Source organism: Aphidius gifuensis, linkage group LG2 (genome assembly GCF_014905175.1).
Source record: "Aphidius gifuensis isolate YNYX2018 linkage group LG2, ASM1490517v1, whole genome shotgun sequence".
In the NCBI taxonomy this organism is placed as follows: Eukaryota; Metazoa; Arthropoda; class Insecta; order Hymenoptera; family Braconidae; genus Aphidius; species Aphidius gifuensis.
In genome coordinates this window covers 6,276,044-6,302,491 of record NC_057789.1, presented here as the reverse complement: position 1 = coordinate 6,302,491, position 26,448 = coordinate 6,276,044, and the positions used below count along the sequence as shown (strand labels likewise).

The 26,448-nt window shown below is 25.9% G+C and overlaps 5 protein-coding genes and 1 non-coding gene across 10 annotated transcripts; 2 read left to right on the top strand and 4 right to left on the bottom strand.

Moving 5' to 3' along the window:
* Nucleotides 1-24: 24 nt before the first annotated feature.
* LOC122848700 (coatomer subunit gamma) lies at nt 25-3,395 on the bottom strand. Its single transcript, XM_044146951.1, has 3 exons — nt 3,073-3,395; nt 1,240-2,930; nt 25-1,160 (listed from the first exon to the last, which is right to left on the bottom strand). Exons 1-3 carry the CDS (start codon nt 3,110-3,112, stop codon nt 255-257), a joined length of 2,637 nt encoding a protein of 878 aa, XP_044002886.1. The 5' UTR covers nt 3,113-3,395; the 3' UTR covers nt 25-254.
* A 1,401-nt stretch (nt 3,396-4,796) lies between these two features.
* On the bottom strand, nt 4,797-6,459 carry LOC122848699 (suppressor of Mek1-like). Its single transcript, XM_044146950.1, has 3 exons — nt 6,322-6,459; nt 5,334-6,195; nt 4,797-5,244 (listed from the first exon to the last, which is right to left on the bottom strand). The coding sequence occupies exons 2-3, from the start codon at nt 6,118-6,120 to the stop codon at nt 4,823-4,825; spliced, it is 1,209 nt and encodes a 402-aa protein (XP_044002885.1). The 5' UTR covers nt 6,121-6,195; nt 6,322-6,459; the 3' UTR covers nt 4,797-4,822.
* A 314-nt stretch (nt 6,460-6,773) lies between these two features.
* On the top strand, nt 6,774-8,389 carry LOC122848698 (histone deacetylase 3). Its single transcript, XM_044146949.1, has one exon. The coding sequence runs from the start codon at nt 7,088-7,090 to the stop codon at nt 8,387-8,389; it is 1,302 nt and encodes a 433-aa protein (XP_044002884.1). The 5' UTR covers nt 6,774-7,087.
* A 1,168-nt stretch (nt 8,390-9,557) lies between these two features.
* On the bottom strand, nt 9,558-17,494 carry LOC122848696 (cytospin-A). Of its 5 annotated transcripts, none has more exons than XM_044146944.1 (9): nt 15,205-17,494; nt 13,413-14,045; nt 12,883-13,338; nt 12,362-12,797; nt 11,207-12,208; nt 10,490-10,687; nt 10,247-10,423; nt 9,779-10,161; nt 9,558-9,691 (listed from the first exon to the last, which is right to left on the bottom strand). In XM_044146944.1, the coding sequence occupies exons 1-9, from the start codon at nt 15,640-15,642 to the stop codon at nt 9,602-9,604; spliced, it is 3,813 nt and encodes a 1,270-aa protein (XP_044002879.1). In that variant the 5' UTR covers nt 15,643-17,494; the 3' UTR covers nt 9,558-9,601. The 5 variants fall into 5 exon arrangements, with proteins under 5 accessions (XP_044002879.1, XP_044002882.1, XP_044002880.1 ...); XM_044146947.1 differs by lacking the exon at nt 15,205-17,494 and adding an exon at nt 14,925-14,975; XM_044146945.1 differs by lacking the exon at nt 15,205-17,494 and adding an exon at nt 14,399-14,507.
* Nucleotides 17,495-20,824: 3,330 nt separating this feature from the next.
* Nucleotides 20,825-25,330, top strand: LOC122848695 (slit homolog 1 protein-like). Its single transcript, XM_044146943.1, has 2 exons — nt 20,825-22,918; nt 22,993-25,330. The coding sequence occupies exons 1-2, from the start codon at nt 21,509-21,511 to the stop codon at nt 24,577-24,579; spliced, it is 2,997 nt and encodes a 998-aa protein (XP_044002878.1). The 5' UTR covers nt 20,825-21,508; the 3' UTR covers nt 24,580-25,330.
* On the bottom strand, nt 24,928-24,999 carry Trnam-cau. The gene has a single exon. It is a non-coding gene; the product is annotated as a tRNA-Met (tRNA).
* Nucleotides 25,331-26,448: the final 1,118 nt, after the last annotated feature.

The window sequence follows — 26,448 nt, the reverse complement described above, 5'->3', positions numbered from 1 at the left end:
GACTTGTCAAGAAAATTAAATTACAAATTTGATTATTTATTATATATATTTATTTATTTATTTATTATGTTGAAATAATTATATTGACGATTAATTAACAATAATACCAAATCAAAATTCATGTTCTTAATTATGTATACAATTATTTTTTACTAATTTTCAAATTATTTCTTTTTTTTTTTTTATATATGAAAAATAAAATTGGAAAAATAAGAAAATATGAGTTAAATGAAAGAAAAATAATAAAAAATAAATTATCCAACTGATGCAAGAACAAGCGATGCAACATCTGGATCACTTGATCTTACTGAAAGTTGCATTGTAACTTGTGAATTAGCAATAGCTAATCTAGCACGAGCAAATATTTCTTTACCACCACGGAATGATCCATGAAGTAATAAAACATGTGATGTTGAACTTGGTTGTACTCTGTCACTTCTATCAGCTGGTTCAAGACCCAAAAAACCAACAAGACTCTTAACAGCAGCCTCAAGACTTGTAACATCAGCACCAAGTGCAAATGTATCATCAATACATGTAAAACCACGTGTTACAGTAGCTTCCCAAGCAGCATTCATATCCATTCCACGTGTTTTAATACCTTTCATTTGATCAGCAAGTGTTACATCTAAATCTTCCAACATATATTCATCTTGATAACCTTGTTCAGCCTCAGGAAGACCAGTTGATGGATCACAATCTTTGGCAACAAATTTAAGTGTTGTTGGAATTGTTGCAACACCAGCATTAACATCATCTGGATATTGTAAAACAGTATAAGTTGTACCAAGTTCATTATAAGCTAATTTAACACATGGTATTTCACATATTAATTCATAACCCTCTGGTGGTTCAACAGCAACACTAACATCTTCCAATAATTGATCAGACAATGTATTTAAACAATCAAATTGTAATATAAGATAATCAGAAAATGTATGCTTAATACACTTGACATTGTATTCAGTTTCAGATTCAGTTAACTCAAATACTGGTGATGATTTAAATAGTACAGAGCCTTGAATAATTGGTGCTAATTGTGGTACTTGTGATAATTTTTCAGCATAAGTTTCTTCACGTGTAAGACGTGGTTGTTGTGGTCTTGATGTTAATTGTGTTTCAGCTTGTGTTGGTTCTTCAATAACTTGTGCTGTTGGTATCTATAAAATTAAAATTAAAGTTAAAATTAAAATCAAATAACGAAATAATTAATAGAGATAATAATTTATAATAATTTACCTGTGATATATCAAATGGTGTATCCATATTACTATTGACATAATTAAGAAGTGCTCTTTCAAGACTTGGTGTTGATAATTGTGGTGGATGTATTAACATATTAATATTTGAATCATTATTTTTTTGTTGTGATAAAATTGTACAATAATAAGCAGCTCTATCTCTAACTTCATCATCAGAATCTAATTGACAACGTGATAATAGAACAAGTACATTTGGTAATAAATCTGGACATGCAGCAGCAAAACTAGCAAGTGCTGTTACAGCAGCAGCTCTTACACTAGCACATTCTAGTATAACACGATTATAAATAAATCTAATGTGTCTTGATGGATTTTTAGAACTTGGTCCTTCTTGTCCTAATAAATGTAATATTCTAACAGCAAGTGATGTATGCTCACAATCTTCAATAAATTCACAAAGATGAGCTAAACCAGCTTCTTTAGCATCAGCATTACCTTCCATAACAGCAATAATTGTATCAGCAATTGCTGCTTTATATTCTAAGCCACCTTCATCACGTAACATTGCTGATAAAAAATTCATTAATACAGTATGTTTTCTTGGATATTTTTGACACAATGTTCTTATTGCTTGTACAACAACAACTTTAAATTCATCAGATATTTCAGATACAAATGTTGCAATTTGTTTCATTAAACGATCAACTGAACTTTCAGCTCCAGTTTTAAGTAATGTTGTTATTGCAAGTGTTGCTATTGATCTATTTGAATCAGTTATTAAATTTTCAAGATCTAAATTACATGCTGTAACAGCTGTTGGATGTGTCATTGCAACTTTATTTAATGTACGTACAGCAGCAAATCTTAATGCTGGTTTTGATGAACTACAAAAATGTTGTAATACAGATATTGCTGGTGCAATTTCACGTATACCACTTCTTGCTAAATTAACAATAGCATGTGCTGCTTCATAAACAACCATTTCTGATTTATGTCGTAAACATGATTCAATAAATTCCATTAATTCATTACCTTCATTTGATTCATCTAATAATTTACATGCCATTCTTATTAACATACATGCTGCATATGGACTTTTTGGACTTGATTTCATTAATTTAGCAACTAATTTAATAACAGCATGTCTATCAGATTTTCTTGCTTGATATAATACACCAAGTGCATGATATTGTACCATAACTGAATCTGAATTAAGTGCTTCTTGTGCTTCATTTGCCCATCTACGTGCAACATCACTTGATACACCACTTAAATGTAATGATGATACAAGTGCAGCACTAGCAACACTTGGTGATTTATCAACAATAGCCTGTTTCATATATCTTTCAATAGCAGCTAACATTCCACTATCTGTTATTGTACATAATGCACGTATTGCTGCTGCACGATAAAGATCTTCTTTACCAGTCATATCTTTTGTTAAACTTGATGTTACAATTATAACATCTTCAGCAACTGTACTTAATTCTTTTATTCCTAAATAAACAAGTCTACGTAAAACAACATCACGTGATTGAAATAATTTTGTCATTGCAAAAAATGCTTCTGTTGCTTCAGTTGTACCAAGTTGTTCACCCTGGTTCAATAAATACAATATTTTTGTCAATATTTGACCACATTTACGTGGATTTACTGGTGTATCATTGAATGTTCTTGCTTCTTGAAGAACTGTTGTTTTTTCAAGATTTGAAAATGGATTTCCACCTCCTGGTTAAAATAAACAAAAACATTATTTTTTTACATATGTGGACAACATAATTTTTGAACTGTCAAACATGTTAATCAATAATGTTGATATTTTTAATCAACTCAAGACTTTAATAATAATTTAATTATTCAATTATCTTACCATCTTCTTCCTCTTTTTTATCACGTTTAAAAGCATTCATTTTAATAATATTTTTTAATAATAAAATATGATTAAAAAACACACGGACACGTCACCTCAACTTGGCATTAACACATCTGGGAAGCAGCCATTACTGTTTTCATTATACTCATAATAATAAATACATTTTTGGGCCAATGTTTTCACTTTTGATAATATTTTTTTTTTATCTCAACTAGGCTTAAAGTTTTCAAAACCAAAAATATACCCTAATGAAAATTAAATAGCTTTTATAGCATTAATAATTAATTTTAACATTTAATAAAATTATATAAATAAAAAAATATTAATTTTCTATTGTTTTTAATTTTAAAATTAATTACCATTTTTAAATTTTTCTCGTTGATAATTAAAAAATTAAAATAATTGATTTGTTTGATTATTTATTTATTCGTTTATAAATATTATAATAAATTTTAATCAATTTAAAATATACTACGTTTTAAAAAAATATTTAAAAAAAAACTAGTTGCAGTATTTTAATATAAACGAGGAAAATAGTAGATTGGTAATTCCAAGTAAACAAAAACAAAAAAAAAACTTTAATATTTTATAAACATAATTTATAAAATTTTTCCTGTTAAATGCATGAAAATTGCTCAACATAAACGTGATTTAATATTATAAATACAAAATTAATAGATAAAAAAAAACAAAAGGAAAACCAATTTCATCACTTAAAATTCAATGACGCATCAATAAAACGTAATTATGTAAATTTTCTATGATAGAGAGGGTTAATCAAGATATGGAAGATCTACAATATATAAACTGATCGATTCATGAATCAGTTACATTGTGATATTTTATATCGTCAAATAAAGTTGAATATTGTAAAATATTTAAAGCCAAAAATGAAATTAATATTGGCATTATTATTGGTTGCTATTTCAACAATTGAAGCAAGTTGGTATGATGGTGTACCATTTGTTTCTCAAGTTAAATCAGCAGTACAAGCAGCATCAGGTGATATGAAAGGTGCTGAAAGAACACAACAAAATTTTATACGTCAAGCACCAGGAGTTGCACAAATAACATCAGCAGTACAAGCACATCAAGGTGATTATCAAGGTGCAAGAAATACACAAAGACAATTTTTACATGCAGCTGAAGAAGGTATTGATGCAACACCAGGCTTAGGACACGTTAAAGGTATCACACATATGATGTTAGGACAACATGAAAAAGGAGAAGAAAGTTTAAAATCAGCATCAAGTAGTACTGGTCTTGCAATTGGTGCAGCTGCTGGTGGTGTACCTGGTGCTATTGCTGGAAGAACATTTGCTGATCATTTGATAACTTCAGTTGATAGTGCTGTTAAAGGACAACGAAGACCTTATGGCGTTGTTGAACACTTTAATAATTTTAAAGATAAAAATATTGGTGATCATGTTGATATGATTGTCTATAGTACATCTTAAAAAAAATTAAAGAATTATATATTTTTTTATGTAGAATGATTTTATGGTAATGCTCAAAAATTTTAATTATAAAAAATTAAATAAATGTATGTTTTTTTTAATTTAATGAAACATTTAATTATTAATTGATTTATAAATAAATTTAACAAGAAAAAAATTAATGAAAAATTAGTGTATACATTATTATTTTTTCAATTTATTTGTCTTGAAATGAAATTAATTGTCATAATTATAAAACACTGAGCTAATAATGAAAAGAAAAAAAAAAAATGATTTTAAACAATTTAATTTTATAGTTTAAGGTCTGATGGATTACCAACAATTGTTCGAGCAAATTTAAAATTTTTTAACCATTTTGGACCAGCACGAAATTGTGAATCTTGTATATTGAATTTTTTTTTAGCCTCAAGTCCCCAAGTAACAAGTATTTTATCTGTTATTTTAAAACCATTAACTTTGTAATCAATACATCTTGCATATACCCAATCATTAAGTGCTCTTCTTCTATTTATTATTTTTCCATCATTTGAAGTTTCTTTTTTCCATTGTGACAAAAGTTCCTCAGTAACATCATGACATCCACTTTGTTCTTTCAACATTTCCAAATTCCAATTTGGATTTTCACGTGCAAGATTAACAACTTTAATTTTTTCTTCAGGTAAAATTAGTCTTTTGATTGGTGTTCTTTTTAAATGTACAATAGATTCTTTAACTGAAATAATTTAAAAAAAAGAAAATTAACATCAAAATTATTATACAAATTTACAGATATATAAATATATTTATGAAATTTTTAATTACCACTATTATTTTGTTGCTTATTTTGATTGGCAATTCGTAAATCAGTTGAACGACCAACAATATTATATTCATTTTTAAATTGTATCAACCAATGAGCTGATGGAACAAATTTAACATGTTGACAAAATTTTGATGATAAAATTTTATTTATTTCTATTGCCCAAAATTTAACAAGTGCATCACTTATTTTATTTTTTTTATTTTCAATAAATTTTGCATAAACCCATTGATTTATAAGTTTTGCTCTTTCACTTCTTGAATCACCAGTTGTAGAAGTAATTTTATTTGTTAATTTAATTGCTGAACTACAATTTCCATTTGTTTCATTATTGTTATCCAAAATTTGATCATTAATACTTGAATCATCATTGTCTTTTTGTGAATCATCACAGTCTACCTCTGAAGATTCATCAACTTCTTTTTTAATTGAATCAACATAATTATTTGTTGTTGATTCATCATCACTTTCAATTTCAAGTGGATTTTCTGGAATTTCATTAGCAGCAGTTGTTATTTCATTCATTTGATCATCATCTTTTCCTAATGTTACTAATACTTTTTCATGATCAATGCATATAGATTCATTCATAAAACTTTCTCTCATTTTTTTAATTGTTTCATATATCTCAACTCCAATATGAACTGATACACGAGATACTGTTTCATCAGAGGTGTCATTAAAAAAATTATTTTTTCGTAAAAGATCTAAACTTACACCAATAGCATCAGCAAATATTTTATTATTTTTATCAAATTCACAATAATATTCATCACTTGAGTTGTTCATTTTTATATTTTTTTTTTTTTTTTAGAGATAGATATATTTATTTAGCCACCAGTTTACAATGCCACGTGAAAATTCCTAAAGATGCATAATAATAAAAGGTTATTTTTTTTTTCATTTTCATTGTTATTGTTATGATGATGATAATAATAATAACAACAACAACAATCAATTAATCAATCAATGTTCAACAATTATAATTACCTGTCTAATTTATATTTTAGTTATAATTTAACAACAATAACATAACTAATTATTGATTATATTTTTTTAATAACAAGTTGTTTTGACACTGGTTGAAACGAACAAAACTTTTTTTTGATGCTTGTGTGTCTTTTTTTTTTTTTTTTCCATAAGCTACATCACACACACACACACACACACACACACACACACACTGATTGGTCGAAAAAAAAAAAAAAATGAAACAATTGTTTATTGTTTATAAAATAATAAAAATAAATAAAAATAGAATTTGTAAATTTACCTATAAATAAATAAATTAATAATTATAAATTGTTATTAAATTTTCAATTGTTTTTTTTTTCTTATTTAATAGTTAAATGTTAATACAGTGTTCTTAATAACCGACCTACTCATACATCTACAACAATAATACAAAAAAATAAAATTAAATAAAAAAAAAAACCCCCATCAACATGAAGCGTCGTTTTGGTTGTCAATTATTTCAATTGTTTGACACAAAATAGTAAATATATATAAATTAATATAAAACAAAGTGTTTTATTAGAAAAAAAATTCCAAATGCCACAAAATTATTGTGTTTTAATTGAAAAAAAATTAAAAAAAATTAAATAATATATTGTTGGAGCAAGTGTGTGTTTATTGCTCTAATAATAACCTAAGTTGATATTATTATTATTATTGTTATTAATTGATTAAAATAATAATAATAATAATAAACAAAAAAAAAAAAAGTAATTTGTTGTATTTATTTAAAATTAAAAAAATGAGTTATAATAAAAAAGTATCATATTTTTATAATCCAGACGTTGGTAATTTTCATTATGGACCTGGACATCCAATGAAACCACATCGTTTATCTGTGATACATAGTTTAGTATTAAACTATGGTCTTCATAAAAAAATGCAAATATACCGGCCTTATCGTGCAAGTACACATGATATGTGTAGATTTCATTCAGATGAATATGTTGAATTTCTTCAACGTGTAACACCACAAAATTTACAAGGATATACAAAATATTTAAGTCATTTTAATGTTGGTGATGATTGTCCAGTATTTGAGGGTTTATTTGATTTTTGTTCAATGTATACTGGTGCATCATTAGAAGGTGCTACAAAATTAAATAATAATACATGTGATATTGCAATAAATTGGTCTGGTGGTCTTCATCATGCTAAAAAATTTGAAGCATCTGGTTTTTGTTATATTAATGATATTGTTATTGCAATATTAGAATTATTAAAATATCATGCACGTGTATTATATATTGATATTGATGTACATCATGGTGATGGTGTACAAGAAGCATTTTATTTAACAGATCGTGTTATGACTGTATCATTTCATAAATATGGTAATTATTTTTTTCCTGGTACTGGTGATATGTATGAAATTGGTGCTGAAAGTGGACGTTATTATTCAGTAAATGTACCACTTAAAGAAGGTATTGATGATCCATCATATGTACAAGTATTTAAACCAGTTATATCAAATGTTATGGAATTTTTTCAACCAACAGCAATTGTATTACAATGTGGTGCTGATTCATTAGCAAATGATAGACTTGGTTGTTTTAGTTTAAGTACAAAAGGACATGGTGAATGTGTTAAATTTGTTAGAGATTTAAATGTACCATTATTAACTGTTGGTGGTGGTGGTTATACATTAAGAAATGTTGCTAGATGTTGGACATATGAAACATCATTATTATTGGATGAACAAATTAGTAATGAATTACCATATACTGAATATTTAGAATATTTTGCACCTGATTTTACGTTACATCCAGAAGTTGTTACAAGACAAGATAATGCTAATAGTAAACAATATTTAGAAGCAATAACACGTCATGTTTATGATAATTTAAAAATGGTACAACATTCACCAAGTGTACAAATGCAAGATGTACCATGTGATGCATTACCACCAGATGAGGACAGGCAGCCAGAACCAGATCCAGACTCGAGAAATAATACACAAGACACTGACAAAATTATTGAACCAACTAATGAATATTATTCTGGTGATAAGGATCAGGATAAAATGGATGTTGCTGAATCGTGATTGAACATTTTTTATTTTTTTTTTTTTTTATTTTAAGAAATTTGTAAATATTCACTTAAGTAAATAAATGTAAATAAATTAATTTTTAATTACAATTTTTTTTTTTTTATATAAGATTATATATTGAAAAAAAAAAAAATAATAACAACAAAATAATCTTTTTTTTTATGTTTTTTTTTTTTTATTCTAACTTTATCTTGAGAAAAAAAAAAAAACAAAATATTTTAAATGTATTTTTTTTTTTATTTTATAAATTATATACTAGTTTATGGTAAAATGAAGAATTTTTTAAAATTTTAATGGACTTATTTATTTATTTATTAGATATTATTATTATTATTATATATATATATTTTTTTTATAAACTAGGATAATCGATTGACCAGGTCATTGAATCGATGAAAATAATTTTTCTTAGCAAAAAAAAAAAATTAACGATTATGCACTCACACATTTTAATTATTATTATTATTTAATATAATTATTGTTTGTTATTTATTTTTATTTGTTTTTAAGCTATATCACAGAGTTTTTAATTAATGTGTGTGGATTGTTAATGGTTAACTCAATTCCTGGTAGACACTTTATTTAAAAAACAAATCAATCCAGTTAATTATTTAAAAATCATTGAACTCATTTTTCTTTTTATTTTAATAATATATTTTTTACGCGATTTTAAAATAACATGACAAAAATAAATTAAATTACTCAATTATAAAATCTTTCTTTCATCGAAAAAAAGAAAATTTCACGTTATTTTTTTATTATTATTATAATACAATAGCAAAAATACTCGTATAATAATTTATAAAAATTGAGAAATTAATTAAATTGGTTTTCTTATTTTTGCTCTAAAATGTCGAGTAAAAAATGTTTTAAATTCTCGATGAAATATTTTATATAAAAATTAAAAATATATGTCTCATATTTCAATCATCTCTATATCAGTCTTATTTAAAAAAAAGCTACTAATAAAAAAAAATAAATCTTAAAACTTCATTATGACAGTTTTGTCGCAAATCAAACATTAAAAATTGTTCAATTAAAATTAAAACAACAACAACAAACTATTATTAATTATTATCTTTTTCATTGTTGTTTTTTGTTTTTTTTTTTTGTGATAACTTAAATTAATTCATGCTTTATTTTTTTTTTCTTTGACTAGATGCCATTATTAACCGAATGCCAAATGAAAAAAAAAATTTTAGATGATTAGGTTTCAAAATGTTTGTAAATACTCGTAACATATGTCATAACTTGTTGCCAGTCTGGCCTCTCTAGTTGACACATATCTCCAATGTTCTATTAGAAAGAAAAAATAAAAAAATAATAATAAAAACAATTGTCAATGACTAAAATAAATGATAGCAATAATAGAAATTTAATTACCAAAGTTGTTGGAATTCCAACACTTTCAGCAGCAGTAAATGCAAGTGAAAAATTTCTTCTTTTTTCTGATGGTGTTAATGAATCATATGGAATTTTATCTGGTAAATAAGAATGCATTATTGCACATAATGCTAATCCATCATTCCAAGAACTACTAAAATTTGTAATATCAATATTTCTATATCCAACTGATTTATTTTGACACCATTTTAATAATGCATTTCTTTTTGATCCACCATTTTTAACAAGACCATACAATGGATCTTTACGTTCTGATAAATCAGTAACACTATTACGAACAAAATCAATTGCTTTAGCATTTAATGCTGCTGAATCAAGCAATTCACCAGGACTCAAACTTGGTACTGATGTTTTTTGAGATTCTAAAAATTTAATAAAAATTTAATTATTAATTTTTATTTTGATTTTAATTTAATATATGAATTAAAATTTACAAATTTATTATACCTGTTAGATTTAGTTTTTTGTTACCAGTTGATTGTGTTTTATTGTTATTTGTTGTATTTGTTGGACAAATTAAATTATTAATTTGTTGTTGATCTCTTAATGGAGTTTTAGTAGATATTATTTCATTTGTTCCAATGGAATTTAATGATGAAGTTGAACTACTACGACTTCCTGGTCCTTAATAAAACAAGTAATTAAAATTAACAAATTGAAAATTAATTTTAATAATTGTTTTTGACATACCTGCTTTTGCTTGTTTTGTAGCATTTTCAATACTTTCAATGAGACATTTAACAGAAAGCCTTGAATCTTGTCTTGATAAATTTGCTTTTCTTCTAGCAGCCATTTCTTGTTGAACACTTGATAAAACACTTTGTTGTGTTTCTGTTGGTGCACTAACTGGACGTTGTGGTGGTGCTGACTGAGTATTTGTTTGATTAACTAAAATTAAAAATAATTAAAATAATTATTATTAATAATTGAAACAAACAGGCACTTGCTGTAAAACATTTAACAATCAAAGCAAGACATATGAATATTATTTATACATTGACAACAATCACATTATTGAATTGAACAAAAAAAAAATAAACAATAAATAAAATTAAACATGAAAAAAAAATAGTAGACAATGGACAAATATAAAAATGAAATATAAATAAATTTAAATAAGAAGAAACCAAAGAAGACAAAAAAAAAAAAAAAAAAAGAAAAAGAGTTGTTGGATTTATTCGTAGGCGGACCAGTTGTATACAGACATGAATCATTTTCCTTTTTTTTTTTTTTCCCTCAACACCAATGCATTAATGAAATTAAAAAAAAAAAAAAAAAAAATACAAGAATATTTCATAACACCAATTTTTAAAAAGCCAGGTCAATTGACTTTCTTGCTTTTTATAAAGCACATGAACACAGATGAATTTTTTTTTTTTTTTTGTTTTAATTGTTCTGTCGACTTACGGCCTGTCTGAAGTTCTTTATCCTCCAAAATTCTTTCAAATTTTTTTTTCAATGAATGAGTTCTACCCTTTACTGGACTCGATAATTTTGAATTTACAAAAACATCTGATTTTTCATAATTCAATGTACGAGAACAATCATCTCTTGATGTTAATTTATTTTCAATATCAGAAATATTAGAAAAACTTGATTTTCGCAATAATGATATTGAATTTTTAATATTTTTTTTATCATTTAATGTTTTATCTTTAAATTTAACTGAATGAATTTTTAATATACTTGATGAATCATTTTTATTTAATTTATTTTTATCTATTGATGTTTCATTTTCAATATTATCATTAGATAATTTCGATTGTATTGCAGGACTTGGATTATTTAAATAGCTTTCATTGGCATCTGTATTATTATTAATAATTGTTGGCTTTGTAACAACAACTTTTTCTTCTTCAGTAAATTGTAAACATTCTTTATCAAATTTATTCGTCAAATATTTATCATTATTAATATTTGTTTTTTGTACACTTTGACGTAATATTTTTGTCATTTCCGGATCAACTTTAAAATTTAAATCGTCCATTGATCTTCTGACATTTGTACATAAATCATCATGTGATATAAAAAATTTTGAATTTGATACATCAATACGATAAGAATTATTTTCAATAGCTTCAATTCCTTTGATACTATTTAATAATGAATATTTATTATTTACCAATTTTTTTTTATCTAATGAATTATATTTTTTTACACATTTATCATCATTATTTTCATCAATAATATTTATAATATTTGGACAAGATAAATTACGATAAATTAATTCATTATTTTTTCTTTTAACACCATCAATTTCATTAAAATTTTTAGCTGTTAATATTTGTTTTTTAACATATGATTTTTCTTGATCAGTGTATTGATTTCTTAGAATTGTTCGTCCACGTTTTAGTATAATATTATTTTTATTTTTTCGAGATGACGAGTCCTCAACCAAACATGGAGTAGCTTTTTCATTATAACAATATAAAATAATAATAAATAAAAAAAAAAAAACAATAAAAAAAACAATGATAAAACAAATGAAAAATAAAATTAAAACATAATTAAAATTATTTATATGAAAAAAAAAAAATAAAATAATAATTATGAATTTGTTACCTTTGTTTAATTTATCAAGTTGTGCCTCAAGTGATCTGAGTCTATCACGTTGTGTTTTATTTTCCATAACAACACGTTCAAGTTCTGATTGTGCTTCTGTTTTAAAATCATTAGCAACTCTAACAGTCATTAGTAAATCATTTTGAAATTGTTCCCATTCAGTTGATTCTTCTTTTCTTAATTTACGTTCTTCATCTAAATCACGTGCTAATTCATATTGACGTAATTGAGCTTCACGTTCACGTCGTTGTGATTCATTTAATGCTGCTTTTAATTCACGTTTATCCTCAAGATGACGTTGACATTGAGCTTGTAATTCAGTTAGTGAATCACGAGCAATTTGTAATTTTGTTGTTACTGATAATTTTTCATCTTTTAATTGACATAAACGATATTCTAAATCATCAATTGCTGATTTAGCATTATTTCTTGTAACCTTAATAAATAAAAAACACAACAAATAAATTAATACTTTAAATATATAAATTTTATTGATTGATATTAATTTAATTATAAATTACCTTGTATTCTTCTTGTAATTGTGAATATTGATCTTTTAATCTATCATGATCACAATGTGATCTAGATAATTGTTCTTGTAATGCAGCAGCTTGTGTTTCTAATGTATCTTTTTCTCTTCTAGCTGTATCTAATAATTCATCAGCTTCACTTTTATTACAAAGTTGTCGTGTTTGTTCAAACTCCTCAATTTTACATCTAGCATTATCTAATAATGTTGTTAATCTACTCATTTCTATACTTTTACTAGCACTTTCTTGTCTCACATTAACAAGTTCAATTTCTAATTGTTTTTTTTCAATATTACATGCATCAATTGCTAATTCAAGATGTTGAATTTTTTCATTTAAACATTTTACTTCATTTGTACTTGTTTCATTTGTTGTTCTCATTAATTTTAATTCAGCTGTTAATTCATCTTGTTTTTGTAATAAAGATTCACGTTCTTCTTGTGCACTCTATAAATTAAATTTTAAAAAAACAAATAAACAAATTAATTTTAAATTAATTTTTATAAATATAAAAATTTTACCTTTAATAAATCTACAAGTTTTTGTTCACGTTCAGTATTATAACCTTTTGATGAATCATCTGGTTTATCTTCTTTTAATAATAATTCTTGTAATGTATCAACTTTTGTTCTTGAATCTTCTAATTTTTCAGTTTGTCGACACAATGATTCAAGTAATACACCTTTTTCTTCAGATAATCTTTCATTATCTGTTTGTAATTCAGTTAATTGTGCTTGTAAATCACTTAATTCTTGTATTGTTGCTTGAAGTTCTTCATTTGTTGAGTAATGTGTTTCTTCCATTTGTAATATACGATCTTGTAAACATGCAACTGATACACCAGACACTGAACTTGATGAACGTTTATCCCATTCTGGTGTTGTACATCTTGGATTGTCACAATTTGTTGTTGTTGTTCCTGCTGTTGTTGGTGATGTTGTTGTTGTTGTTGTAGCTGTTGTTGTAGTTGATCCAGTATTTTGTGATATTTCATTCTGTACTTGTTGTTGAGATGTATCATGCATTCTTGTTGCATCCAATAATAATTGATGTTTTTCAGCATCAGACAATGGCGAATGTGCAACATCACGAAGACGTGCACGTAACACCTGATTGTCCTCTGTTAGACGTTCAACCTCCAGACTGTGTTGTTCCTAAAAAATATAAAATTAATAATCAACTTATTTTTTTTTTCAAATAATTTACAAAATAAATTCAACAACCATATTTATAAACACTCTAGCCACGTAATACAATGTTTTTTTTTTTTTAATTCAATATAAATATAAAATAGAAAAGAGAAAAAATAAAAATGGAAAATGAAAAACTGTCACGACATCAAGGGTTATGTTTACGAGTTGTTCCAGTCAGTTTGGTGTGTGGTGGCGTCATAATTACTTTTTATATAATCAAACAATAAATAAAATAATTTGTAATTATAATTTTTCAATAATATAATATATTTAAAAAAAAAAAAAAATTTTAATTTAATTTGGTATTTAATTACCGTAACTTGTGTAGATAAATAACACTTTTTCATATCGTCAACATTCGCGGTAATCACACGCTTTGAATCTTGCCTTAACTGGATGCAGGATTGGTAGAAAGACAAATATTGGATAAACTGGATAGAGAGGAATTTTAAACTGAAGGAGAAAAAGAGATAGATTATAATAATATAATAAAAAAATTGAGAGAGACAAGTCAAAAATAAAGAGAGAACAAAAAAAAAAAAAATGAAAAAAAAAAAGAGAAAGAGAATGTTTTACTCGATCGGTAAATATGCTATTGGTATTTAAAAAAAAAAAATTGTTTATTAAATTTTAATAAATATTAGATAATGTATACTTGTCTATTTTATAATATTTTATTTGTTATTTTTTATTTCGTCAAGTTGATATTGTTTAAATTAATTTTTTTTTTTTTCAGCTACAACTTGATGATTCGTAGGTTTTTTTTTATTAGCACTTGTCTGTCTGTCTCACACTGTTTCTATTTTTTAAATATAATATTTTTTTAATTTACATTATTACATTTGTATATGCAGTGTATAGATACACAACAGCAGCTGTATGCTGACTTTCTTCACCAACGGTTCGTTTAAAATTGCCCTCAGGGCGAGACACCAAAGAGAAATAACTTGAGGAATGCGAAAAAAAAAAAAAATAAAAAAAAAAGAGGGTCTTGTATATTTTATATTCAATGAATGAACTTTTAAGTCATCTCTAACAATTTCTAATAACAATGAAGCCATGTGTATGTTGTTTATTAAATAATAATTGATTTTTTTAAATTAAAAATAAAATAGTTTACCTTTAAATATGCAATTTCTTTACGAAGATCATGAAGATGTTTAGCATCAATAGCACTTTCTTTTAAATTAGCTTCAAGTCTATTTTTTTCTTTTCGTAAGAGCTCGAGCTCTCGCTCGAGCTCCTGCATTCTGTTTATTTTCGTATTATTATTAGCTTTTGTATTAACTTTATTTGCTTTTATTGAATTTTGCCAAGCAACGTTTTGATGATTGTCTGTTTTAGTATCTAATGATGATGCACTTGCTGTTTGTCGTTGATGTAAAACACCTTGTGCCACCTGTTGTTGTTGCTGTTGCTGTTGTTGATGATGCTGTTGATGTTGTTGGTGTTGTTGTTGTTGAATTTGTTGATGGGGCTGAGGATGACCCGTTTGCTGTTGCTGATGGGGCAAGTGGCTTTGTTGTCCTCTTCGAAACAGCGATTTGAACTTCATCATGGTCACTTCTCTATTCTAAAAAAATTCAACTGCACTTTTTAGAATTTTTTTAGAATATCTTTATTATTATTATTTATTTCACTTTAATAAATTCATGACAATTATTAAGTTGTCTAAATATATCACTGGTCGAGAAGTACTATTAATATTTAACTGACGTCATCAATTTAATCATTTAACTCTTTGTAATTTTTCTATCATCAGATATGCTCTCCACCATTATCAATTGAATAATATATTTTTTATTTATAATTATCAACACTTTATTATTATTAATTTTAGATGAAAATATAATAAAAAATAAGACACGTATTATATTAATTTAACGATTTAACATTTTATAAAATTTTTTTTTTCTTTTATATTTAGAGTTCTCGTGTTGCTTATCTTTTGATGTTAGCAAAATGATAACGATGAGAAATCGAACAACTTGGTTTCGTGTATATATATCGTTAATACTTGTTCATACAAAAATTGTAATTGTGTTTATTAAAATATATATATGTACACTTGAATTAATACATTTGCCAAATAATGTATTTACGTTTATTCTCATATTCTCAATGTAAACTTCAGTGTCTCAATGACACTCGTATATCATCACTGTTTATAAATTTAATTTTTTTATAGCTTTAATTTATATTTAATTTAAATCACTTTAGTTCATTTAAATTCACTCACAAAATTTGCTTTATTAAGTTGATTATTTAAAATAGTTTTTTTATTTTTTTTCGAAAAAATATTATCTTGATTTCTAACGTTACGAATGAGTGCATTCAAGTTTGTGACGTTATTTTTTTTTTTTGTTTCTAAACACTTGTTGCAGGCAAGAAGCATTAATGAGAGAAAAAAAATAAATACGTTCAATAAAATTATAAAAAAAAAAAAAAAATGTTTAAAGGAGTGGCTAATTCAAGTCGAGTATCTTTTCACAGCTTTCACATTATTTTAATATACTCAGCCATAAATAATGTAAAATTAATTAAATGATTTAATTTTCATAAAATAAAATTAATAACACAATAATCACTAATTAATTTTTTAATTGTTTTTATCACACTTTATGAATTATTTTTTTTAAAAATCAACTAGGAAAAAAAAAAAAATCAGGATAAATTATCATAAAGATAAAATCACAGTAAAACTAATATGAAATTTTAAATAAATTACAATATATATAAAAATAAATATTTGGCAAATATTAAAAAAAAAATAGAAATTGATAAATTTATTATTAATTGGCTATATTGTACGGTACTTTGGATGCATCCAAGTTGGCCAGTTAGAGTTGATCGTGAGAGGTCGTTCACGATGACGACGACGACGACAACGACAACGACAACGAAACCCGTCGGAATGCAACGTTGTCTTTGCTCGTCAAAAAATTGTTTAATAAACCAAATGATAAGATTGACATTGTCACGAACAAATCATTTTTTATTTCCTCATTCATTGAATGAGACAACATTAACAACACAAAATAGAACAAAAAAAAAACTACTCCTCGGAGTTAATCTATCTCATATTTATTTAATATACTTTTTTATCACTATTTTTCTATTTCTTTGATCAATCAATATAATAACAATAACATCAAATAATATCCACATTTATGTGTACTCATTATTAGCACTAATTTTAGGCATTTTAAATGATTAAATTATTAAAAACATTTAAGCAATTAAAACACACATAATTTGTAATTGTCATTAATTTGATAATTAAATATAAATACACAAAATAATAGTGTAATATTAAGACAAACACAATGAATAATTGGTAAGACGAGTTTAGTTTGTGTTGCGGGACTGGCAGGGACTGTCGAGGGGACTGATGAGATTTTCGTGGCGGCCCTGGTGGCTTTGCAATATAACCAGCTTATACTACTTACTTACTTTCCAACATAAATACATTTACAAACCCACATATATACATTATTATTATATATAAAAAATATATATTAAAAAGAAAAAAAAATTATTTCTCAAGAGAGAGAAAAAGAGAGAGGCATCCAGGCGCTAAGTTGTACCAGCAGAGGGCCCAATCAACCAGCCAATAGATGAATCAGTCCAGTTGGAATATTGGGACTTTTTTTTATTTGTGTATGTTCCCTTTCCTTGGATACACATCACCTGCCTTCTTTTTCTTCTTCTTCTTCTTCTTTTTCACTCATCGGATGCTGCTGCTGCTGTTGCTGCTTTTTTTTTATGTTTAGCAACTGAAAACATGTGACCCGATTTTCCATGATCGTTAAATGAAATATAAACATCCCTGTTTAATAGTCCTGACTTGTTAAATTACACCCCAGCATTCTGTACCCCAATTTACAAGAGATATTATATATCGAAACTTATAATAACGTATATTTTTTTTTTAAACTTTTTTAAATTTTTTAAAAACTGGTTTTTGTATAAATAATCATCGATTGGATAAAATAAAATTTGCCATGGTTATAACGCCTTCATATTCGCAAGAAAATTAACAAATGACCCTGATAAAAAAATTATGCGGAAATCAAAGGTGTAGATTAAATTTTTATATATGTAATATTTTTTTTTTATTTATTAATTTTATTATAATTATATGATTTTACTAATGTGCGCTTCTTATTTATTTCAAGGCTATTTTATTTTATAATAATCTCTCTTTGATCGAGATTATATATTTTTTTTTTTATTAATATTTTTTAAGATATACTTTTATTAGGCTTGAATGAGCATGATGATATGATATGCCAGTTGGTTGACATACTAGAAATGTGGTTGGCATGTGGCTGATTTATAAATTATAATATGTTTTTTATTTTTCATAATTTTATTATTATGTTAATGTGTTTATTATTAAGGGATGACCCAAAGGCCAAAATTAACAAACGAAAAAGTAACGGGATATTGACCTAAATATAAAATAAAATAATAACACTCACTATTAGAATTATTGACATTAGAAATCTATAAAATTTTCATAATCAATTGTCGAAAAAATAAAAGTGACGTGATTTATTTTTAAATCTATTTTTTTGTCAAATTTTTTAAGTAATTTTTCTTTCATTATACAGCTTTATTATTTTATTGTTTTTTTTTTATATAATATTTTAATGTTTATTTAGATAAAGTCAGTGTAGGTGGTTACAAGATACATGTTGAGTATTATGAACAACTTGTAATATTGCTATTTATATATATCAATTGGTGATATTTGCCAAGAATATTATTGCGACTTGTATCGTGTTAATTTATTATTCGTGATATTTAATGCCAAGTAACATAATAATAAAAAATAAAATTCAAACCGCGTTATGTATATCCGAGTATGAAAATTTACAAATACTTTTTGTTTTAAATTTTTCATTCAAGTTAAGAAACGAAAAGCTGATGAATAATGTAAGACACATTGAAGGTCACGTGCGTTTATAATAGTTTCGATATACATATCCTAATAAAACGTGACTTTAAAACCAATAGAAATTCCGTAATTTCTTTGACATAAATAAAATATATAATAATTAAAAAATATATATCAAATAAATCCTTTTATCTAGACATTTATTTGTAAAAAAAATTTATCAAACACACACCCATTTCTTTGACGTTAAAAATAATATACCTATCAATTTTTTATATTATTTTTTCCATCGAGTATAAAATGATTGTCATCAAAGCCCAAGATCATCTCACTACTTATTATATGTATACAAATAATGGTGTTATGCACTGGTGATCACGACATGTAGACATCATCAAAATTGATCTTTACTGTGCTTAAAAAAAAAAAAATACACTCATAAGGATAAAACAAATGTAATTAATCATAAATACCAATTCGTAGAATTTTTTTAGAAAACCTATTAATTATTTCTAATAATATGTAATATTATTTTTTCATATATAGTTAATGTGTAATGTCAGTTTAAACTATTATTTAGTTGGGCGTATGTGAATTATACTTGGTCTCCTTTCGTGGCGACAGATATGACGTCATAAACACATAAATAAAAATCAAACATCTATGAATTTTTACTATAAAACAGACAAACGTATGTCTTGAAAACTCCTCCCTGTATGCTCTTGACAGCCATGTGTTATTTAACATTACGATTAGCCACATGTGCGTACTATGCACAAAATATTATGTTAAATTTTATTTACAAATTTTTTTTTATACGACAAATTTTAATTTAAGGCAAAATATTTACATTAGAAATTTATAAACAATAAAATAAATTGAGATGTTTTTTTTTTTTTTCAATTTGTTATTATTCATCGGCCAAACACCCCAATGTTGTTGAAGATTTCATAATTAGAATGAGTGGGTTGATGATAAATTGGACTACTGTCTTTGTCACGTCCGACACATGAACTTGTAACACTTTGGCTCTTTAAATTAAGATGAAAAATAATAATTAATTTTATCAACACAAATTTATTTAAATTTTCATATAAAATTATTAATTACATCAAAATTATTTCTATTTAAAAAATATTTAAATGAAAAAAAAAAATCCTTACTCTACTTTGCTTTATAGAAAAATTTTATAATTATTATATATTTATGTAAATTAAAAGTTCCATTAATATAAAAAATTTCAAATATACAATTATCTAACGAAAAAAAAAAATAAATAAATAAACAAAATTATATCCAAGGAAGTTTATTAAAATAATGCATATACATTATGCAGAAGAAACTTCAAAGTCGATCGTAGGTAGTAAAATAATAATTACATCATCTATTAATTTTTTTTTTTTTTCGATATTATATTTCCTGTTAAAAAATTGAGTAAAGAAAAAAAATATTCTACATCTTTAATTAATTGCAATTAACATTTATTCATACATGATCCAAATTGAATTGAGTTCATCGTTTAAAATTGAGTGAATTTTTTTGCCAGCTACATATTGAATGCACATGTTGATACAAATATGAGTAACATAAAAACACGTGTGTGTACGTGAGATGATGTTGATGCTGTTGATGTTGTTGATGATAATTATAGGAAGGAGGGAGTCACTACAATATATATATTGAGATGATGTTGATGCTGTTGATGTTGTTGATGATAATTATAGGAAGGAGGGAGTCACTACAATATATATATTGTTACTCACGAAAAGTTGTATTACCAAAATCATACAAGTAGTGTGCATTGAAAATATTCACCTAGTAAATATACATCAAACAAATACGCAGAGTAAAGCATCTAAAGATAGAGCAAAACATAGGGGAAAATTTGACCTTGTCCTTACGGGTTTATATAACCGCTTGTTTCATACAGCAGAGCGGTCAGTCGGTCGATTGCTTTACCCAACAAAACCCATCTAATCGTCTTTGTGACTAGTGCAAATCGATCATTCAGTCAATTAGTATATATCTACCTACAGGAGTGCCTTTTTATCTTTTTTTTTTCTTTTTTGATATAGATGAAATAAGAAAGTGCGCTTTTATAAGCCAAACCCTTAGCTTTATATCTATTTCCTTTAGAAAATTATTGTAAAGACAATTTGACCTAAATGTTAAAAATTTCATATGACAGTTTGTGGCATTTAAACATCAACGTTCACATAGTCAAGTCACTATTTTGGATTAAAAAATGACTTGTAATATAATGTTCATATCAAGGGAATAATATAATATTTATATATCCATTGTTGGTGTTGTGCTAGAAATGCGAGGGTGACTAAGAAGAGCAACAAGATATACTCCAAAGTTGCAGTGTTTGTTCAACCTTGATTGTACTAATTCGGTTTGATATTATTGCATAATAAATTCAAATAAAAACCTTGATTAACTACAGTTTATAATAAAAATATAATTTGTGATAACTATTCACCCACTTGTGTGTTATTTTAATTAAATATTGATAAATATGAATTTATTAGTTGGAGTGATTTTAATTTTAGCATTTATATTTAAAAGTGTTGAGTCAAAATGCAGTTTGGCACCAGTTGATATTGAGAGATATGGCGAACGTACAATTGCATATGTTTGTATTAATGGTGACCTTGATGATTTAGCAGATGTGCCAAATGAAGCTGATTGGATTGAATTTACTGTTGTTAAATTTAATATTATACCGGCTGATGAATTTTTACGTTTTAAAAATTTACGTAAATTAACATTTTATAATTGTGAAATACGTGAATTAGATACAGATGCTTTTAGAGGTCTTGATAAATTAGAATGGTTTGTATTTTCAAATACAAAATTAAATGTTGCACGACAATCAATGTTTAAATATATGTCAAATTTAAAAATGCTTACACTTGATAATACTGGATTAATTTATATTGAGCCAGAAGTATTAAATATATTAAGTAAACGTCTTGAAGTACTTAGTTTAAAAAATAATGATCTTGATTGTCTTCCAATTGATAATTTAAAAAAAATGCAAAGACTTAAAACAATGAGAATTGATGAAAATCCATGGATGTGTGATTGTAGAAAATCACTTAAGGTATTTTTTGAAGAACGTAAAATTGATCAAGGTTTATCATCATCAAGTGTTAATGATATTTATCATGGACGTAGAAAAAGATGGCAAAATTATTATTATAAAAATTCAAGTTATTCATTAACACAAAAATCAACTCATCGTGTTTATGATTGTATGGCTGTATTGGAGTATCCATCATTACCACCTTCACAAAATTCAAATTACGATTATTCAAATCATAAAAAAATTGAATGGAGAGAAGCAACTGCTTCTAGTATATCATATCTCGATCGTTTGCCAGATGAAATTGGCTGGATTGAATTGTTTGACATTAGAATTCCAACAATAAGAAGATATAGTTTTTTTAGATTTGGTAATAGCTTGAGAAGTATTACATTAAAAAATTGTGGTATTGAAAATATTGAACCTGAGGCATTTGCTGGACTTCATAAATTACAAAGATTAGTTATAATTGGTGCAAAAATGCCTATTATTAATAATTATTTATTCAGAGATTTATCAAGATTAAATGATCTTGTTCTTGAAAAATGTTTTATTCAAAAATTTGAATATAATGCATTACAAAATTTAAAAAATCTACGACAACTTGATTTATCATCAAATAGATTAACTTGTTTACCTGAAGAAACTTTTCAAGGTCTTCAATCATTGGAACGTATTGTAACATCAGGAAATCCATGGTTGTGTTCATGTCGACGAGATCTTGAGAGTTATTTAACAGATAAAAGAATTGCCTATGATATTAGTAATAGCCGAGCTGATGGACCAGGATGTTTTGAAAAAGGCGGATTACCAATTATCATTCAAAACACTGATACTCAAGTAAGTTAAATTTTATTCTAAATATTCTGCATAAAAATTATTTTGTATATTGAAATTTAAAATGATACTTGCAGGATTTTTACAACTACACAACAACAGGAAGAGTGAGATGGAGTTGGGGATATGAAACACCAGTTCCACGTCCAAGACCTCCTCCAATTCAAACAACCCCGAGACCACCAATAATTGTCGAAACAACAGCACCTCCAGCTGCTTTACACGGTGGTTGTCAAACAGTACCAGCACAAAAATATCATCATCATCATCGTTACAATCATCTACGTGGACATACATATGTTTGTTCTCAAGCATCTTTGATTGACATTAAATCACTTCCCTCAACTATCGAAACAATTATTTTTTCAAAATCTCAAATTGAAACAATAAATTCATATGTCTTTCAAAAATTTAATGGCTATCTTAAAAGACTTGAATTTCGTGATTGTTCAATTCAAGATATTGAACATAGAGCATTTGATGGACTTGTAAATCTTGAGAGTCTTGTTATTCGTGATAATGACATTCAAGTTGTTCGATCAGAATGGTTTGGTGATGTTAGAAATATACGTCATCTTGATTTATCAAGAAATAATATTGGTCGTATTGATAATGGTATATTTGATCAATTACCATACTTGGAAAATATTGATATATCAGAAAATTTAATGAATTGCATTGGAATTGAAAATTTAGAAAAATTACGATATCTTCGAGAGCTCAGTGTTGCAGGAAATCCATGGACTTGTCTATGTGCACGTAGACTTGCTCGAATAATTGAAGATCGTAATATTTATTGTGCTGGAAAATGTTTGAATGATGTTTTGTATGGCAATGGTGAATCAAATTGGAGTACATGTCAATCATCTGTTATTCTTAAGCCAAATGTATCAATACCACTTCAACCAACACCACCACCAACAACAACAGCAATAACATCCACTCCATATCTTGATATTCCCATCCCACTAACAAATATTAGTGGTTCATGTTTTTCAACCCATGAACACACCCATTATCACTGCAGTAATGGAGATAAATTTATACTCAGCAATGTTCCAAGTAATGTTAGATCAATTGAAATTTATGATAGTTATTTACCCCATTTACCAGCAATTACCTTTGCTAGATTCCAAAATTTAACTGAATTAATTTTAAGAAATTGTTCATTGAGGGATATTGATTCAAGAGCATTTTGGGGATTGCATAAACTTGAAAAACTTGTTATTAAAGATAATCGTTTTACAATTATACAAAATGAATGGTTTAAAGAATGTGAAAATTTAAATTGGCTTGATTTAAGTCACAATAATTTAATGGAAATTGAAACTGGTGCATTGGATGACTTGAAAATGTTGCAATATTTAAATTTAGAAGATAATATGTTTCAGTGTATTTATACAAGTACATTTGTTAATTTACCGAGAATTGATACACTTGAATTTGGAAGAAATCCACTTAAATGGAGATGCTGGCAGGATCTTAAACAATTTTTAGAAGTTCGAGCAATTGGATATACATATTACAAGTGTCCACATGATAGTCGTGAAATTGTACAAAATTTACAAAATTATAAAAAAAGTAGTGTTAATACTGCTGCTTATAATTTTATTAATATTAATTTGACAATTGTTTTAACTGTCATCATGTTCTTAATGTGTTAATGTCAAGGTATTATATTATTATACATGTAGATGTTGCAAATCGTGTAGTACCTGATGCGAAACAACTCGCTAATATCACTAATTACTCCTAATTCAATTATTATATATTCATTATATATCGTGTATTTATTATATAATTATATGTACTTACTCACATTATTTTTTTTTTTATTTAAAAATATTAAAATATTAATTTATATTAGCAAATTTTATGATTTAAAATATATATATTAATAAATTTTAATTATTATTAATTGTTTTTTATTTTATAATTATTTTTTTTTAATTTATTGATTCATGTATTAGTTATAGTTAATATAAGTAAAACAAAAATAAAAAATAAATTTCTAGCAGAGCGTGGTTTCGATCCACGGACCTCTGGGTTATGGGCCCAGCACGCTTCCACTGCGCCACTCTGCTCTTGTTGATAACCCCCGCGAATATTTTTGCCAAAGAATTTTTAATAATTATTTTTCCTTATAATATCAAAAAAATCAAATAATATTAGCTAAATTTTTAAATTTTAATATCCTAATTAATTCTTGTAAAATAATCATTTTCAAAAAGTTATTTTTTGCAAATGCATTTTCGTCAGTGCAGTTGGTGCTGCCACTTTGCTCTAAATTTAAATGATATTATTTTTAAATTATCCTGATAGATGTCAGCTACAGTCACCATGTTGCCCGACACACGTACAATTTTCATTAAAAAAAAAAAAAAATATTGACAATAAAAAAGAAAAAAAAAAAAAGAGTTAAAATTACCGTTATAGCACAAATTCTCAAGGTAAAATCTAACTCTCATAATCTTTAATAATATCAGCAGATGGCCGCCTACTACTGTGTCTAAAAATTCAAATGATCCTATTTTTATATTTCAGCTGATGTATATTATGAATAAAAATAAAAAATAAAAACATTAATCCATATTGGGAGAGATGAATATAATATTTATATGATGTTATTGTCTCTTGATACTTGGAAAATGCATTTTTATTGAAACTTGTCAATAATGATCATACATGTGTACATCATATTTATATGTATTGTTGAAATGATGAGTTGCATAATATTGCATGTGTGTGTATATTGTGTATATTGTGGGATTTGTACAGAGGGTCATACAGAAAATGATGCGTCAGACCTCGACATGTTTATACCTGATCGGTCTTGTCAGAAACCTTCCAACAACTTCCAACTGTTTTCAACATTATATTGCCTTTTAAATGTGTGGTAAAATAACACATACTATTTATAAGCGAACATGAACTATGGTTAACGAAGCCCACAAACTAAATTTGTATTAATTTTTTTATTTACAAAAGTCGTTTAGAAAATAATTCAAATAAATGTATCGAAATTTCTAAAAAATAATAGATAATATATTTTTTGAGTAATTGAAATTTTTATCGATGGAGAAATTTAATTAAAGGTGAATTTAACAGACGAGACTGCCATCTTGTCGAATGATGATGCAACCAATCAGCGCAACAGCTGGTATCTTAAATATAATTTTTTTTTTTTTTTTCCTTCATAATTATTTTTCAATAGAAAAATAAATTAAATGTCTTTATTATCTTTATGATAAAATAAAAAAATGATAAATATAATTGAAAAATAAAATACCGATAAATAAATAACATGAATTTTTTTATTAAACAAAAATATTTTTGGTGAAATTGAGATTTAATTTGCTGCTCCTAAAAAAAGATACAGACCCACGGCGAAAGTCACCAATACATTCGCATGTGTACATTTAATATGTGCTATTTCGAACGACAGTGTTGTCAAATTATACCATTAATGTAATTTTCTTGTTCTCTCTTCGCGCCGGAAAATCCACGAGTCTAAACATGTGCCTTCACTCAGG

Excerpts from the sequence above, each read along its gene's own strand:
- LOC122848698 (XM_044146949.1), top strand. The coding sequence starts at position 7,088 with ATGAGTTATAATAAAAAAGTATCATATTTTTATAATCCAGACGTTGGT.
- LOC122848700 (XM_044146951.1), bottom strand. The coding sequence starts at position 3,112 with ATGAATGCTTTTAAACGTGATAAAAAAGAGGAAGAAGATG. Across the intron at positions 2,931-3,072 it reads TAAAAAAGAGGAAGAAGATG|GAGGTGGAAATCCATTTTCA; the intron begins GTAAGATAATTG and ends TATTTTAACCAG. Across the intron at positions 1,161-1,239 it reads CACCATTTGATATATCACAG|ATACCAACAGCACAAGTTAT; the intron begins GTAAATTATTAT and ends TTAATTTTATAG.
- LOC122848696 (XM_044146944.1), bottom strand. The coding sequence starts at position 15,642 with ATGATGAAGTTCAAATCGCTGTTTCGAAGAGGACAACAAAGCCACTTG. Across the intron at positions 14,046-15,204 it reads AAGAAATTGCATATTTAAAG|GAACAACACAGTCTGGAGGT; the intron begins GTAAACTATTTT and ends TATATTTTTTAG. Across the intron at positions 10,424-10,489 it reads TACAAAACAAGCAAAAGCAG|GACCAGGAAGTCGTAGTAGT; the intron begins GTATGTCAAAAA and ends TGTTTTATTAAG.
- LOC122848699 (XM_044146950.1), bottom strand. The coding sequence starts at position 6,120 with ATGAACAACTCAAGTGATGAATATTATTGTGAATTTGATAAAAATAAT. Across the intron at positions 5,245-5,333 it reads TAAGCAACAAAATAATAGTG|TTAAAGAATCTATTGTACAT; the intron begins GTAATTAAAAAT and ends AAATTATTTCAG.
- LOC122848695 (XM_044146943.1), top strand. The coding sequence starts at position 21,509 with ATGAATTTATTAGTTGGAGTGATTTTAATTTTAGCATTTATATTTAAA. Across the intron at positions 22,919-22,992 it reads TTCAAAACACTGATACTCAA|GATTTTTACAACTACACAAC; the intron begins GTAAGTTAAATT and ends TGATACTTGCAG.